The 16,937-nt window shown below is 38.2% G+C and overlaps 1 protein-coding gene across 11 annotated transcripts in view; it reads left to right on the top strand.

The window, feature by feature from the left end:
* Positions 1-16,351, top strand: part of Ikzf2 (IKAROS family zinc finger 2) — a 147,857-nt gene extending 131,506 nt beyond the window's left edge. For all 11 annotated transcript variants that reach the window (XM_063237452.1, XM_023566993.2, XM_063237451.1 and 8 more), the window contains 2 exons: positions 3,512-3,655; positions 8,009-16,351. In XM_063237452.1, coding sequence (XP_063093522.1) covers positions 3,512-3,655; positions 8,009-8,730 — 866 coding nt within the window. In that variant the 3' untranslated portion in view covers positions 8,731-16,351. The remainder of the gene's footprint in view (positions 1-3,511; positions 3,656-8,008) is intronic.
* Positions 16,352-16,937: the final 586 nt, after the last annotated feature.

The following is a 16,937-nucleotide window of genomic DNA, read 5'->3' as shown; positions in this document are numbered from 1 at the left end:
AAGAAAGTTGTATATACAGATCTTGAACTCCTAACCTCTGGATCAGAGTTGACTGTCACAGCCTTCATTTTATAGATGGTAGCCTGAAGTCATAGATTTTAATAAGGTGTCTTAGTCCATTTTGAGCTGCTATAACAAAATACCTTAGTCTGGGTACTTTATAAATAAAAGGTTTATTTTGGCTTCTGGTTTCAGAGGCACAACAGATCATGGAGCCCACACTGACTTTCAGTAAGGGCCGCATGCAGCTAGTGTAAGATCCTGCACAAGATGGGGGCGTCACAAGGAAACAGAATAAGCAAGAGAACAAAGAGGATATAGGTCTGCTTTACTTTTTTTATAATAGCCTGCACTACTGAGAAGAATGCACTGACCTGACCCACTCAGGGAGACCAGTGTTAATCCTTCAAGAGGGTTATGCTCCAGTGCCTGATCAAGGTCCCACTTCCCTCCAGTACTGTCACATTAGAGACCACACTGCCAGTGCCTGAATCTTTAGGGGAACGAGTCATCTCTAAACCACAGCATAAGCAGTTGGGTAGTACAGAGTGAGGCATCCAGAAATTCAGTAACAGCCAAGAGGGAAAACGAAAACCATGAAGACGAGATGAGAAAGAGCAAAGTAGGCCTGTGGAAGAGTGACTTCATAGAAGCCAAGCCACGTGTCAGTACTGTCAAGTGTTATCACAAAAAAACAACTCAGAATAACTGGAGTTCAGTGTTTTTGTTTTGTTTTGTTTTTTAACCTACATTTATCAACATGGAGAAAATTGGTGACAAGATAGAAGACAGCTACTTCTTGCCTGCCTGTCTTCTGTGACCCAGGCCCATCCTTCATTCTTTCTTTCTGGAATTTGTATTTTGAGTGGATTGTTTGTTAAGAAAACAAAGCTAAGTTGGGAATCCTCTTATGGTTTTTGCCTTTATGGTTTATCACTGTAAGGAAATAATGCAAGTGGAAGCATATTTTTACCCTGGTTATAACTTCAGTTAAGGTCAAAGAAGATGTTTGTTCATAACGCATGGTCAAAAATGTGAAGTTAGCATGTTAGAATATTTTTTTAAAACCTGAGTAAACATCTTATCATGTGATGAATGCAGTTGAGATAATGGTATCTATTGGTTTCACGTTTTAAGAAATATATATTCAGAAACATTTTGTTGAGTTGCTCCTGAATTCAAGAAAGCAAAAAATTCAGATTACATAATCAGGGGAAAATGCAATGACAAGACCTTACAGATGTTTCAAGCTAATCTATAAGGCACTGGTGTTCAAAACAAATCAAAAAATTTTTAAAAATAAAGAATATTTCAGAACTGTTAAGAGCCCAGACTGAAGAACCTCACTTTTTAGTAGTAACATCTCATACTAACCTGATACAACAGTGAGGAAATTACTTAAAATCTCTGAATCTTTGTTTCCCCATCTATAAAATGAAGATAGTACCCATTTCATGGGTTGTTCAAAGGAGGAAATAAATTACTAAATGCAAAGCCTTGAAACAGTACTTAGCATCAGCTATTTGTCAGTTATTGTGAGTATGGTAGAGAAAAAAAATCAGATTTTTATATAAATGACTGTAAAGTAGAATTTAGTGCAGTGCTCTGCCAAAGTCATTGTTTTTAGTTTACAGAAATTTCTTTGAACTTGGGACAGATCATCTGAACTGAGTGGATGTGGTATGGGACAGTTCCCACACTTGGGTTTCATTTTGAGTGTTAAATATGTCCAAATATGAAAATTCAGGGTGAGATTTAGAGCAGAACTGCTGAGGGTTGGACTACTCATTTCAGAACTAATTAGCATATTCAATTTAGGGGGCAAACCCTAGTAACTACTTTTGCTAAAAGCAAAATGTACAGTGACCAAATTTTTGTCTTTTTGGATATGTATTTTCATCTTTGGTTCACATATAAATTGCTTCATAGTTTTGTACTTATTTTAATAATATAGTAAGTACTGTGGATCTACTGCCCGAAACCTTAGTCTGTGTGTCATAACATCTATACGTCCCCCACATCACTGCTGCTGCTCTGTTCCTGACTGCCTTCATCTGAATTACTGTAGTCATTCTTAAATTTTCTAATTGAGCCATTTTATTTTATTTTAAGTAATTTTTTAGTTGCTAAAAAATTGCATAATATGTTGGTATATATCTTTTCCACTGGCTAATATGAATAATATCAGCAAAGAAAATGACACATTTCTTTGTTATTGAATCTCAACTCAGACTACGTATTTTTTTCCAAATTAACATCCAGTCATTGGCACATTCTTTGCTATTCATAGCCAAAGGTGTTCTCTTTGTCTTTTGAACCCTTGGCTTCCTACATGCTAGGCAGGTACTCTACCACTGGGCCACGTCTCCAGCTTCTGTGTCTCTTGTTAAGATCAACCTTTAGGTCACCTGCTGTGTACTCAGTTTTCTCCACGTTTGTCTTTGCTCTCTTATCTCTAGCGATAGCCAGCTGGAGCCCTCACAAGTGAGAATGCCTTGTGTGTCACACATTGGGACTGTTTTATAACAATGAATGAGTTGAAGTAAACTGTTTTGAAACACATGCTGACCAAGTGAAGAGAGACTTAAGATAGGAAACCTTTTCTGTGAACACTACTGTTCATCAACTGATCTGTCTGAAATGTCTTAAACATCCTCTGCACAGTATTTCTACTCAAAGCAATTTTTATAAGTTCCTTGTCTACACGGTAAATGTCAGTGTGTAGTGTTAGTGTCTAAGGACTAACGTGTTACGCCATAGAAACGTAGACAAATGGGAGGAAGAGACCGCAGCATGGGAGGGTGTGTGTCCAATGAATTAGAGCCGTAGTTTAGTCAGCCAGTGTGCCGATTTGGAGATGGATTCTTTTATCCTCCTGAAGAGCTCTTTATAAGATAAATTACTATCATAAAGCTGCCACAGTTCACTCTGCATAGACATGTTCAGAATTGGATCTCCCTCACAAAGCTTGCTCCGTGCAGGTATTTAAACTGTTGCCAATGAGGCTAAACAGTTCACTGAATAGAAAATCTACTGTACAAAATACAGCAGTGGAAAGGAAACAGAGAGAGGAAAATGGTTAAATATTGTGCTGTTATTTCGAGTGTCTGGATAAGTTTTTCTCTAAAAAGTGACTTAGATTTTTTTTTTTTAAAATGCAAACCCTTGAAAATAGTGCCATCTTAAAGTATTACTGGTTGTAAAAAAGAGAGAGGAATAAGATGACAAGCCAAATAAATGTGTTTGCTGTAGATAGTAGCAACAGTTTGTCACTGATCCTAGAAAGATTCAAAACCAGTCCCCAGAGAGAGGAGGAAAGAGGGGAGAAGGGATGTGTGTGCATAGAATTAGAGGATTTTTTCACCCTAGAAGTTTTCCTTGCTACTTGCTTTTCTTGAAGCTAACTAGCTTGTGTTTTTATAACACAAATAGAGAGATGGCAGATCTCTCTCTGTGTCTTTCAAAGTTTTGAAGAAATTATCAGAGTGCCTTTTTGTATGGTTTTATATAGTACCTCCTATGGAAGATTGTAAGGAACAAGAGCCTATTATGGACAACAATATTTCTCTGGTGCCTTTTGAGAGACCTGCTGTCATAGAGAAGCTCACGGGGAATATGGGAAAACGTAAAAGCTCCACTCCACAAAAGTTTGTAGGTAAGCAGCACGAACGCGTTTGTTTCTTTACAAAGTGATTTTAATTGAAAAAAATGCAACTTCCTGTATATTAGAAATATACGTATAGTGTACTTCAGAAAATGAAAAAATGTTCATCTCTCTTCTACTCTGACTTTCCTGTGCATCCTACGTAAGCACACAGACCCTTCAACAGAAGCGCAAGATAAAAAGGGGAGGCTAATTGTAGTAAGTCATCATCTCAGGATGTAAAGATATTTAGTAAAAATGTTAAAAATAATTGTCCTTAATAAGAGCAATGGTCCAGCCAAGAGGTGAACCTTCTAGAGCTTTCAGGAGCGAACAACCAGCTGCAGCGTGCACACCGCAAGTTCACCACCACTGGCCGAGCCTGTTGGCTGGTTTTATACTATATTTTATATTTGCACTCGCACCAGGCTTTTCACTGTTTCCTCTACATGATGTTAATTCTTCGGGTATTTGATTTAACACTGAGACATTAAAATTTTTCCCAAATTCTGCATTGGAAAAATGGAAGATGTTTCATACATGGATCTATATTTTCTACTTTCAGCTTCATGCTCCAAGGTATGATAGCAGAAAAGATTAAATACCAACTATTTAGACTCTGGTTTTTAATCTCCAAACTCTTCAATATTGCTTTATACACCCAGGGTTGGTATTCCTTCCAGTGTATTCTGTAAGTCATAGAATATCTCTGAGGATTCCAAAGTCATCCATTTTTAAAATGGATATGAATCATAAAAATTCAACAGAAAGAGTTGTTAAAGTAACTGTTCTTCACTGTATGTAGCATATCCATTCTGACAGATTTAATACAGTATAAAAATAAATGGCATAAAGCCATTATCTCACGTCAGTGCACTATAGGACATCTTGATTCCCTGAAAGAACGTTAACGGAAAGCTGTACTTTGAGGGACTGTTTCTGTCCTGTGTTACTAGAGAAGTCTGTCTGGTCACAGCGAGCACCGGGACACTAACGGTTACGGACTCTGAGGGTCACGGTGTGTGCTAGGACAGTAACAAGCCTGAGATGATGCTTAGAGGTCTGCCTGGGTAACTTCTGTACCATTCCTCTGTTTGTTTGTTCTTTCCACGAAAAGAGGAGGGGAGCCAGCTCATTCATTTTTAAAATTGATTATAGTTTGTTGGAAATTATGTGGAGATGCTTACATTTAACTAGTGTAGTTTGAAAAGCAGGAAATTTTTATTATTTTTATGTCTTCTGAATTTATATGGTCTGTTCTTTGAAACATTTCTGTCATGTTTCCTGTAACTTAAGAGAAGTTACTCTCAATTTGATTTGATTACATTGCCTGGAAAAAGACTTTTTTTTTTTTAGAAAATTACAGTAAGGTTCTAAAAGAGCAACATTTGATCTTTTATTAAGAATTGGAGCACTTTTCTTTATTTAGCCTCTCCTAGAAATGTGAGGCAAGTAATAGCTACAGTAACTGTTTCTCTGATTGCTCTTGCAGTGAAATTTCTAACCTCCACACTTGGCTACATTCCTTTCCCACGTGTCCCTCGGTTGACTCTGTGCTCTCTGGACGCTACGTGCACGTGCCTGTGTCCTCCCTTCTCTGTCCACTTAAGCTCCACACTTCATCGCTTGCACCGCTGTCCTGCCGACATTCTTGACTCACTTGCCTTGTTTTCCTGCCACTTTCTCTGGGTGAAACTTTCCACCTTTATGAAGCCGACTACACGTCTTTCGATATTTACATCTCGGCTACGAGTATTTTTGGAGAAAGTGCCAGAGTCTCATAAATGGCCCTCAGCTGGGCGTGGAGGCACATGCCTGTGACCCCAGGGCTCAGGAGGCTGAGTGAGTTCAAGGCCAGCCTGAACTATATAGTGTGAGACCTTTCCTCAGATAGATAGATAGATAGATAGATAGATAGATAGACAGATAGATAGATAGACAGATAGATAAATGTGTGATTCATTTTAACTGTCAGCTGGCCCATCCACACTGTGTGACAGCATTGCTGTCATGTAACCCTGAACGATCTTCTCTCTTACCAACATTATGGCCATTTTCAGCCTTTCTCAGCTCTCTGAAAACTTGGTATCTCACACCTTGAGATTTTATACCTATATTTATAGAGAATAAAGCCAGTTGAAATGATTTCAGCTTAATATTGTCAACCCTATAAAGTTATGTGCATCTACATAATGCTGTTCATTCCTTCGTTTCAGTGAAAGTAGCGTGTCTCTTTGTGATTAAGGTCAGTTCCTCCTTTTGTGCTCTGGAATCCAATCCTGGTCCCCCAAGTACCTCACACTGTGTTTTTCTCCTTGGCCTCATTTACCTGTCAGCATTAATGCGATAAAGTATCAGGATTGGGAAAAGAAAAAACCTGCTGAAACCCAAGCTTCTTTCATCTTCAACCTCCACCTTCTCTTGAAACGAGCAGTTTAATTTTCTGTACTGTCAGTGGTCTTCTTCCTTCCTGTTCACTCCCCAGTCCACACAACCTGGCACCCCACGTTACAATCCCGGGCTGCACTGAAAGTGTCCATGTGATGCCTCAGCCCGCGTCGGGAGTGCCGAATCCAGTGGGCCCTCTTCAGACTGTATCTCAGTCCATTTCAGTATGGCACGGCCACCGCTGGACATGAGCTCCTTCTGAAACACACCCTTTCCTTGGAACTCCTCTAAGTTTCCTCCAACTTCTGGGAGCCGCTTCTCATTCTTGTGGATCTATCATTTTCAGCTCTTAAGCTGACACCCATTCATATGCCTAAATATTTCAATAGTATAAATCAAGCCAAAAAACATACGTTCGACCCACCTAACTTTGCAGGCTAAGTTCAAATCCAGAATTCTCAGATTCCTCGGTGCTCCCCACCAGACCTCGGCCACACAAACAGAAGCAACCCTGGCCGAGAGCCAGGCCCGTCCAGGAACTATTGCTCTGCTCATTACTAAAAACATGCTTCATGCACATGCAGACACTCACGCCTGCACAGCTGGGTTCTTCCCGTGTTGCACTGCGCACACAGCACGTTGCCATGGCTGTTCATGTGGCTCCATGGACCCCACAAAGGGGATGTGGGCACAGGACGCATACTCAGAACTGTTGGATGGAATTCTGGGATCTGGTCACCCAGACTGATCTGTGCAGTGTGTGACATAGACACACTTCTTTGGCCTTACACATTCCTATTCCATAAGGAACAAGGCCCATGGCTTTCTAAACATGATGCGAGCACCAGCATCCCATTTGGCTGCTTCTCTTTGACTTAGCATAAAAGCTGTTTCCCAGGTTCTATTTTGATCCTCCTTTTACAGTTTACCTGCTGCTGCCCTATGCTTCACAGGCTGCCTTGTGTCAACTGGTGACTCGCCTAGCTGCGTCTCAAACCAGACTTCTCTCCAGCTTGATGCTGCGTCCTAGGAATCTGGACATGCCTGTTATAGCACTCCCCACACTGAATTTATCATCTCTTCCGTCCTCCACTGTGTTTCTTAGGCCTGAAAACTGGGCTTCGTGCATGTTTTGCATTCTCATTGTCTACGTCTAGATAAGAAACCAGCTCTCACCACTGTGTTTTCTATGGTTTTCTCCATTCCAATGACTTCTCCATTTCTCCTGACCAGTTCAGTCACCGCGAATGAGACAGCGACTTCCCAAATCCTCTAGTCTATCTCCTCAGGCCCCTTCCCTGTTAACCCCATTAATTCCTAAGGCCCTCAGGTTAAATCCCTTTTGCTGTTGGATGAGCCGCAGTGTGTTACCTAATTGTCAGGCCCCGCTGTTTCCATTCTCAGCTGACTGAGCTCTAGGCGACTCCTTCGCGCTGAGCCTTCCTGCCTGCAGCTCCGGGCTTCTTTATGTGGCAGTGCCACTTCCATCGAGGGTCTTCCTTTACCTACCTCCTATGAGACAAACTTCCCTGTTTGACCCCCTGGCCTACAGCAAATGATCCTTAAATTGCTGCAGTTCCCTCTAAACTGTGAGGTCTTTCGAGAATATGGGTCAGATTTCTCTGTCTAGACTTTGAAACTCTTGAACAGCATTTTAGCCAGAATCTCATGACATGATGTCTCATTTTTATTTTCAATTCTTTATTATTCTCTTGGTTACCCTGATCTGTCTTTGGGGCAATTCGAATTGAAATGATGCTAAGTACCAGTGTGTGCTTTGGTAGAGTTCACTTCTGTGGAGCCCACTTCCCAGTGACCAGAGGCTTACAGCCACCCCCATCGCAGAGTATCTGGGGACTGTCATGCATACCACATGATTCGGAAAACGGAAATGATGTTTTTCCTAGCTTTTTACATTTTTTATCAAGTCATAATTCTGTTGTAATTTTCTCTTTCTTTCCTCACCCTTCCTTTCAGGGGAAAAGCTCATGCGATTCAGCTACCCAGATATTCATTTCGACATGAACTTAACCTACGAGAAGGAGGCTGAGCTGATGCCGTCGCACATGATGGACCAAGCCATCAACAATGCAATCACCTACCTTGGAGCTGAGGCCCTTCACCCTCTGATGCAGCACCCTCCAAGCACAATCGCTGAGGTGGCCCCAGTTATAAGCTCAGCTTATTCTCAGGTCTATCATCCAAATAGGATAGAAAGACCCATCAGCAGGGAAACCGCTGATAGTCATGAGAACAACGTGGACGGCCCCATCTCTCTCATCAGACCAAAGAGTCGACCCCAGGAAAGAGAAGCCTCTCCCAGCAATAGCTGCCTGGATTCTACTGACTCAGAAAGCAGCCATGATGACCACCAGTCCTACCAAGGAAACCCTGCCTTAAATCCCAAGAGGAAACAAAGCCCAGCTTACATGAAGGAGGATGTCAAGGCCTTGGATACCAAGGCTCCCAAGGGCTCTCTGAAGGACATCTATAAGGTTTTCAATGGGGAAGGAGAACAGATAAGGGCCTTCAAGTGCGAGCACTGCCGAGTCCTTTTCCTAGACCATGTCATGTACACCATTCACATGGGTTGCCATGGCTACCGGGACCCACTGGAATGCAACATCTGTGGCTACAGAAGCCAGGACCGTTATGAGTTTTCATCACACATTGTTCGAGGGGAGCACACATTCCACTAGGCCTTTTCATTCCAAAGGGGACCCCTATGAAGTGAAGAACTGCACATGAAGAAATACTGCACTTACAATCCCACCTTCCCTCCCATCTTGGCATACCTTTTCTTTTTTAATATTACTGTCAATTCTTATTTTGTGGACACAGTATTGTTTGCTCTACCTAATTAGGGTAAGGAAGAAACAGAAGAGAGAAGGGATGGGGATATTGTTTCCTGACAACTTGGCTTGTTTATTTTGTGGAAATTTAAAGCAGTTTATTTCTACCACACACCGGTATAAAGCATATCGTGCTTTGCAAAATCACTTGATTCATATCAGTTCACCTGAAATATTCTAATTTGCCACTGATGTTCAGGATTACGATTGAAGGCAGGAATTTAGAGTTTTCTGGGTAGGACTTTGGCAATGTAAAATGGTATAAGTAATTTTACTCTTCAAAGAAGAACTTGCTTCAAAATGTAAACCAGTTTTTTTGTTCTTAGAGATCATGGAACACAAAACATATTGTTGTTTTCAACAGTAACTCCTAGGAAGAGTTGACTTGTGGGTTCTATGTTTACTTCCCCTATGGAATTAATAATTCAGTATGTTTTACACTGTACCATATAGCAAAACTTTTAAACTACAGGAAGTTAAGGACCACCATTTACATCTGAGGTCCTTGGATTTTATTTTTCTAAACTTAAGCACTGTTTTCCATAGTTTTGATGACTGGCATTTTATAGACACCCTGGCAGCCTTACTTTTAACACCTTTAACAAATAGTATTTTTATGTAGTTTTCAGAATAACATATGGTCTAAGAGGAGATACCAGGCAGGCATTTCCAGGAGGGACTTCTACTTTTCATAAATTCGTTTGAGATTTTTTTTTTTAAATTATAATGAGATGACGGCATAGTATACATATTTTTTTTCTAAAAGTATGCTTATGATTGTCACTTTATCAGCATTTAATCAGTGTTAACCAGTTAGCAAAAAAGAAAAGAAAAGAAATATATATATATATATATATATATATATGGAATTAGGCTAACAGTAAAACTCCACTCAGAAATCCCTTTTCTGGTATTTCTCTTTTCACTGTTTGTTTCAAACTGTGCCCACTCAGTGTTCTGTCCATGGTCCATTCCTCTTTTACTCTTGGAGTAGAAGGTCTTAAAGGTCTTTCTAGAAGCTACTTCTTTCACAGTATCCTCAGAGCAATTGCTAATTTGACCTGAATGTGAGAACTTAAACCCTGTAAGATCATTGAGCTAGGGCTATGTATTCTAGTATTCCTTGAGTAATATTTACTCCTTTTGCTGCAGAGAAAAGGGAACTTCTTTGTAACCTGTGCTGTGGACTACAGATCAAAGAAACAACTGAGTTCGTTCTTATCTTCTTGGAGTCTAAAATGTGACAAAAGCTTTTAAGCAAAGGTCCTGCGCAATTTCCTGCTTCAAAAACATTTGACTATATAAGTCCTTCTCATAAGTGAATTTTAGTATCTTAGGGTAGAATTTGCCATCTTTTAATTTAGACATGACATGTGTTTTCATATTTCAGGTATAGACTTTAATTCCCTTCATGTGGGTGCTCTCTCTATTCTTTGCAGTCCAGTAGCATTATGGGGAGGAACCAAGTGATGTATCATTGGTTTTTTTTTTTTTTTTTTTTTTTTTAGTTTTTTGGGGGGCACGGGGGTACATCTCTAAGGCAGAAGTTGCTACTTGTGTTTTGAAAAAACAGACCTAACCATGACTGGATTATTTGATAGCTACTTGTGAGTACTGAAATTCTATTAAGTAGTAATTAATAACTGCATTAAATAGGATCTGACGCTGTTTATTATAGATTGTGATGTGCAAAGTATCAAGACTAGAGACCTGCGGATAGAGACCTGTGGATAGATAGGAAGCCTAGCTCCAGTACTGCTCTTAACCCATTTTTCTGGTGTACCATTTGCTTATTTAAGCAGTTTCTAAGCACTAACACAGCTAGAACTAGGTAAATAAAAAAAAAAAAAAATAGTTATGAATCGGCTTTGTCTTACTAGTCCCTAACATAATTATTTTTGAAGAAATGTCCAAACTGTTTCTTTACATCCAAGACAACGCACCAAAACAGAGACACGTAAACGTCAGCCGTCGGGTCTTCCTGCATGCCTTAGTACATTACACACCAACAGTTTGTTCAAAGAAAAAGTATCTGAGACTTCCTCTCCTCTACCTACTTATTCTAACCCCTCCCAAACTGTAATTGAAATGGCTTGTCTTTTTTTTTTTTTTTTTCCTTTCCAATGAGGTAAATCATTTAAGCTCCTGAGCTAGTTTTGCTGCAATGTATGGAAGCATTTGGATGCTAATCAACATACTAATAATCTTGGCCATGGATGCATATACATGCATTTCCACTGGCATCATCAATAGATTTGTTCCTGTTTTTATTTTTTTTCTTGCCACTCCAGCATACAAATGATCACATGCCTGCTGTCCTGCAGTAAAACTGGGTTTAGGCGGACCTGAGGAGCTGTGTAGTCCTCTGGGAAGTACTGACACACACTCCTTTTCTGATTTCATCACGTTAAGCAACTTAGTTTATTGACGGGAGTTAACAGATTGTGAGAATGTATTTGCTACAAGCATGTGCCTGTATTTTCTTGGCTTCGTGATATGAGGAACAGAAAGGCTTGGTGGGATATGGTGTGTCAGGGACAAATGAGGACAAGGTCAGTTTCCATTTGTGGGTTAGAAAGAATTTTTGTGGACAGTGATTTCTGAAAAGCTGTGGATGGCTATATTTGCATGCTTCTTCTCAAAAGGACACATGCAACGTGGTAGCTCCTATAAATAAGTATGAGGGTCAGGCACCAAATAAATCAAAAGTTTTACATAACAATTGTATGCCCAATTTATTTAGATGAGCTTTCACAGTGGAGAGAGTATTTGAGGGGCATAAAAATGGGTTATCCTCTGTATTTTCCAGTTTGGCAAAAATTCAGAAATTCATCACATTGCTTTGCCCTAATTTTGCCAAGACTTTTTTGTCTCCAGTTCTTTTTGGAGAAGTGTGCTGCCTCTCTGTGATAATGAAGAATCACCTTTTAAAAGCCCTTCTAAACATGCTTTTTTAAATAGTGTAAGTGTCCAAGGAGGAGGCAGGTTGGAAGAAAGAGATTTGAAGTGTTGCAACATTCCATTGAGAATTTTCTGGAGAGAAACAAATGGGAGACAGAGCAGAGAGTTCTGATTTGGGACAAACTGGGAAGTGTCTATCCTGTGGTACACACAGGCAGCTGTGTGTACGAGTCATGGTGTATGTGTACATGTGTATTACAGTCCACTAAAGAAAATTCATGAAAAGAAGCAGTTAGAGTTATCGGATATGTTACTGAGACAGAGTTAATTTTATAGTTGATACCTGAGCAATTAGCTTTACTTTTTCACATTGCATTAAGAAATAGTAAGGAAGTTATTAGTGTATCATTAAGGCTGGTGGCAATTATTAAACTTAAATCTTGGCTCTTATTGTCTATTTCCAGAACAAAGTGAAACAATGAAAATCAAAGATTTTAAGCTAGTTGATAAAAACTTAATGCAAAATTCTTTTTTGAATAGGACAGAAATACAGAAATTCAGCAAACTGTTGGCAAAAAGAGAATATTTTCATGAGCTTTGTTTGTAGTTTTGTATCACAACTACACAGCTCATAAGAGCATGAAGTCTATATATTTTATAAAAGTTTACCAAAATTTACCTCAGAGAAGGCATTCAGATGAAAATTATGTTTTAAGTGTTTTCTAAACTTTATCCTATATCCAAAATTATTGATTGGGTAGAAAAGGAGCAGAAAAGGCTACAAAATTACAAACAAAAATTATATCCCCTCCACCCAGAGCATAAGACTAAAAGGTAGCAGCTATGATATTTTCAATTGTTCATTTTGAAAAAGTAGTGTTACATTTGTGGTTTTCTTCAGTTGTATTTTATATATTATTTAAATAAGAACTATTTGTATGATTATTCTACAGCAGAAAACTGAATCCAAAAGAAAAATAAAAAGTGAGGGATAAAATTGAAGTTTGTATATATACAAGTTATTTTAGAAATACTTTTAATCCAGTTGCTGCAAAATAATTAAAATATACAGTAACTGGTCTCTTAAAATCTTGAATTTAAGGTATTGAATCCTTTTTAAAATGTCTTAAATCAGTGCCTTTTAAAAATGCATTGAAGAGTGCTGATGAGCTGTGTTAGCTCTGCAACACTTATTCTGTATTTTTTAAAAATCATTTAAAATTGAGTACTACAAAATTCATCTTTGTGTATTTAGGGCACAACTGCAAAAGCAATTTCTAATACAGAAACTTTCAGCTCAGCTGTTAAAAGGAAATTTTAAAACCAGATTTTAGTATCTTTTCAGTTTAATGGTATTTCTTTAATACCATTACAAGATTAAACAGGTAAAATACAGTGTGAAATTTTAACTGTGAACTGAATTATGGTATATTGCTTTTGTTTTGTTTTTATGGAAGAATAAGGATTTATTAGCAGAATTTTTTGGAGAACCACATACAGTATTGCTTTCAATTTCTACCCCCAGACTAGTGTCATTCTAGTCTTGAAACTGTCTTCTAATCTTTTGTTGTTTTATGGAATAATGTTTAAAAAGCAAGTAATTTTCCTTAAAACAAAACTGAGCAGTCATATCACATGGCTCTTCTCCAAAGCATAATCTCAAATGGTTTAATACCGTAGCTGTGTATTACTTGCAGTGGATGTGCTAGGATATGACAGCTTTAAAAAAAAAAAAAAAAGCTGCTGATTATATAAAGCAAATATCATATGACCAAGAAGCTGTGATATGCTAGTGTTTCTTTTTCTCGTAGTGTATTGCTAGGCCAAATAATGACACCTTGAATATTTTTTACATTTTTTGCAGAGACCTAAATTTTTGGAACTTCTATAAGGTTTTTATGAAACATTCTGTTTGTAGCTTTTCAGGCTTGTTTTTGCTGTACTGTAAGTTTGTGGATATTTTCACAGGCACTCTTAAAAATCGGTTCGCAGTTATATTTATTGGGCTTTATCTCCCATAGCGTTGCATTTGTACATTTTCTGTATAAATTTGTTGTGAATTACCCTTTATCCCGTACAGAGTGGTACGTCAGTGACTACTTTTCTAAGGTGTCCTTTTTATTGTGAATAAAATATAAAATTTAGAGGCCCTGTGCTAAGTCACACAAGGTATAGCACACAACTCCACGTAGGTACAGATAAAACCAGTTTGCAGTGAACCGGGCCTCCACATTACCTCACGTGACACAGTAAGAAGCCCTTCCTGGACAGGTGAAGGTCACCAAACCCCCTCCTATACACTTAGCAGGACTTCACGCAATTTAATTTACTGGAAGTAGATCTTTAAAACAAAAACAGGTACACTGTAACCAGAGAAGGAATCCGGTTTTGTTTTTTGTTATTTTAAGTGACTCCATTTCTGAAACTGTGATTTAGAGCATTTGACTGTCTCCTGGATCTTAAATACACTCGGTCTCCTGGGGTGTGACTGCTGTCACCTCTCTTTCCTCTCTGAGCCCCTCCCTTCCATCAGCTCTGAAAGTCTTTGCCTCTCTTTCCTCAGCCTGGTTTGAGGATTAAGTAAGGTCAGCTCTAAACTTCCAATTCATTGATCTTCAGTCTTAATTTTGGGTGACTTTTGTTGCTGTATAATCTGCTGGCATATTTTTATACTCAAGTGTAGTTTTGTAGTAAAGAGAAAAGTGGTTGATGGAGAGGAAGAAGCTGTGTAACCCTTCTGTAATTTCCACTCAAAAGTGTTGGTACCTAAAACAGGACTCCATGTGTTTGCCTTCCTTTTTTTGATGAATCTTACCTTCTTGTTTGGCTTTCCTCTGAAACTGTAAATCATGAGAGACTAGACAGTTTTTGTAAGTATTTAGAAAGATGTTAAAAACATAAAATGAAGTCTTAACTTTCTCCCCATTGGGAGAAAAGTGCTTTAACGTTACTATAATAATATTCCAGGTTTGGAGGGGGTCCCAGGCCCCGTAATCGCTCTTAATAGCCAGACCTTTTAGACCATGTGTTATTTACAATCTCAAAATGATTGCTCCTGCTTTTTAGTTAAAAAAATACTCTCTTCTTTTTGTACAAGTGCAATACTCCCCTTGAAGTCTTAAAAACTATGGTGATTTTTGTTTTTCCTTTCCGACCTAATCTTTCTTCCATTAATGACCACACACACACACACACACACACACACACACGCACGCACACGCACGCGAAGTCGTAGCCTATTAAAGGACACAACAAGCCAAGGGAGAAACACTTCACAATCAAAAGATGAGAGCGCAGAAACCACCAGTCTGACCCCTGTTCTTTAGTTAGGCTACATTTCCACTGAAATTGGTGATCTTTTGCCTCAGAAGTGTATCCTAAAGGGGAAATTCTGGCAGACTGCATTTTCTTCTTAGACCTTTGTCTAATGCTGTAAGTGAAGAAACTGATATTTAGTATTCTTATTTCATTTCTCTCATTTTGGAAATGAATTTTTAAATGAAACAAAGCACCTAGGTCAATTTTAAACACATATCACCTACTGGAGATAAAAAATTTTTAAATATTTAGAGCAGCCCTGTTTTCATAACAAATTTGAGAGGTATTTTTCATATCATACATATTTATATGCAGTATGCTGGTTTTCTTTTTTTTTTTTTTAATACCTATGTTCCTGTAGTAAAACTGCTGTAATGTAAATATATGTTTTGTTTAAAAAATAATAATAACATTTCTTCGGCATTTCTTTGAAAGGCAGTTACTGCTTTGTACAGTATATGTCTTGGCCATTTAAAATATTTTTTCTTTAACAATACCAAAGGTGATTAGACTATTTTAAAGACTAATTGCTTGACAGTTTCTAGGATATTTTGAGTTTTAGAAGCAAAATGAAAAAAAAAAAAGGTCAAACCAGTAAACCTCATTTTTTTCAAACTAATAATTTGAGGAGATAAAAACTATTGTTTAAAAAAAGAAATATATATATATACATATATATATAAATGTATGTAAAATTAAAATTCCAGACCTTGTATGTCAGGTTTGCTCAGTGTAATGTAGTTTTTATTTTAGGCTCAAATACCATACCTCAGAAAATGGGGTTTACTATGGAAATGCTGAAACAGTCTTTGCAGGTTGGTGACAAGTCACTCTGCTATACACTGATTTGGAGACCTCCGCGAAACCATTTATCACTGCAGACTGAAATGTGGGACTTGTATTTTCTTTGTTTTTAATCTACACACATACATGCTGTGTGCATATATGTGGGTACTATGTATATGTGTATGAGTGTTGTACATGCATGTGTGAGTGTGTGTCTGTATGTGTGTACACTAAAGCTGCAGAAACTTTGTAATACTTTGTGAAAAGGATTATATTATAAAGGTTTGTACTGTCTTGAGTGCACAGCTACTGGAATAAATTTAGGGAATCTCAGGAACAAGCATATAATTTGTCCAAGATTTATTTCTTCTCAGAAGTGTAAGTGCAGTTTTTAATTCTGTATATTATTTAATATTTTACCAATAAAATAAACTTCTGACAAAACAAAAGTTTGCTATAAAAACTTTCTGGTGCAAATTCTGTACATGAACACACCTTCCAAATACCGAAGACCGAACCATGGGCTGGCCAGCCTCATTTAAACTATTTGCCATTGTGTATATGTCCCATTTCTTGTCCCAGAGCTTGGATACATGTGGTTGCAACAATTTTAATCTCAGTCATTGCTCAGCCTTCCTCATTCTGTGAAGTCCACCAGAAGAGTGTATATAGGATTCCAGGGCTTGCTAAGCATGACCTCTCAGTTCATCAGAGATTTCCATATTAAATTTTTTTTACTTTTGCAATAGATATGAGTGCTATCTATGTCAGAGACTAAACCCTTTTACAGAAGAGATGGGAACCAAGCAAACAGACTTGTGGCTTGTGCCAGGGTACACAGTGAATTGTACAAGGGGTCCATGAAGTGGGCAGGAAATATTAGAAACCAGCATTTCTTAAAAATCAAGATAAAATTAAGGATTTCGGTTTCAGAGGTGGTTCAATAACATAGAACAAATGGTGGAAACAGATGTGATAAAGTGATTCAGACATCTATAATTCCACATAAAAATGAAGAAGAGTAATAGGGGGGGATCCAAAGATAGAAC

The sequence above is a fragment of the Cavia porcellus genome, unplaced genomic scaffold (assembly GCF_034190915.1).
Source record: "Cavia porcellus strain 051 isolate PalLab524CR breed Dunkin Hartley unplaced genomic scaffold, mCavPor4.1 scaffold_26, whole genome shotgun sequence".
Lineage (NCBI taxonomy): Eukaryota > Metazoa > Chordata > Mammalia > Rodentia > Caviidae > Cavia > Cavia porcellus.
The sequence above is the reverse complement of the archived record's forward strand: the minus strand, read 5'-3'. Positions and strand labels throughout refer to the sequence as shown.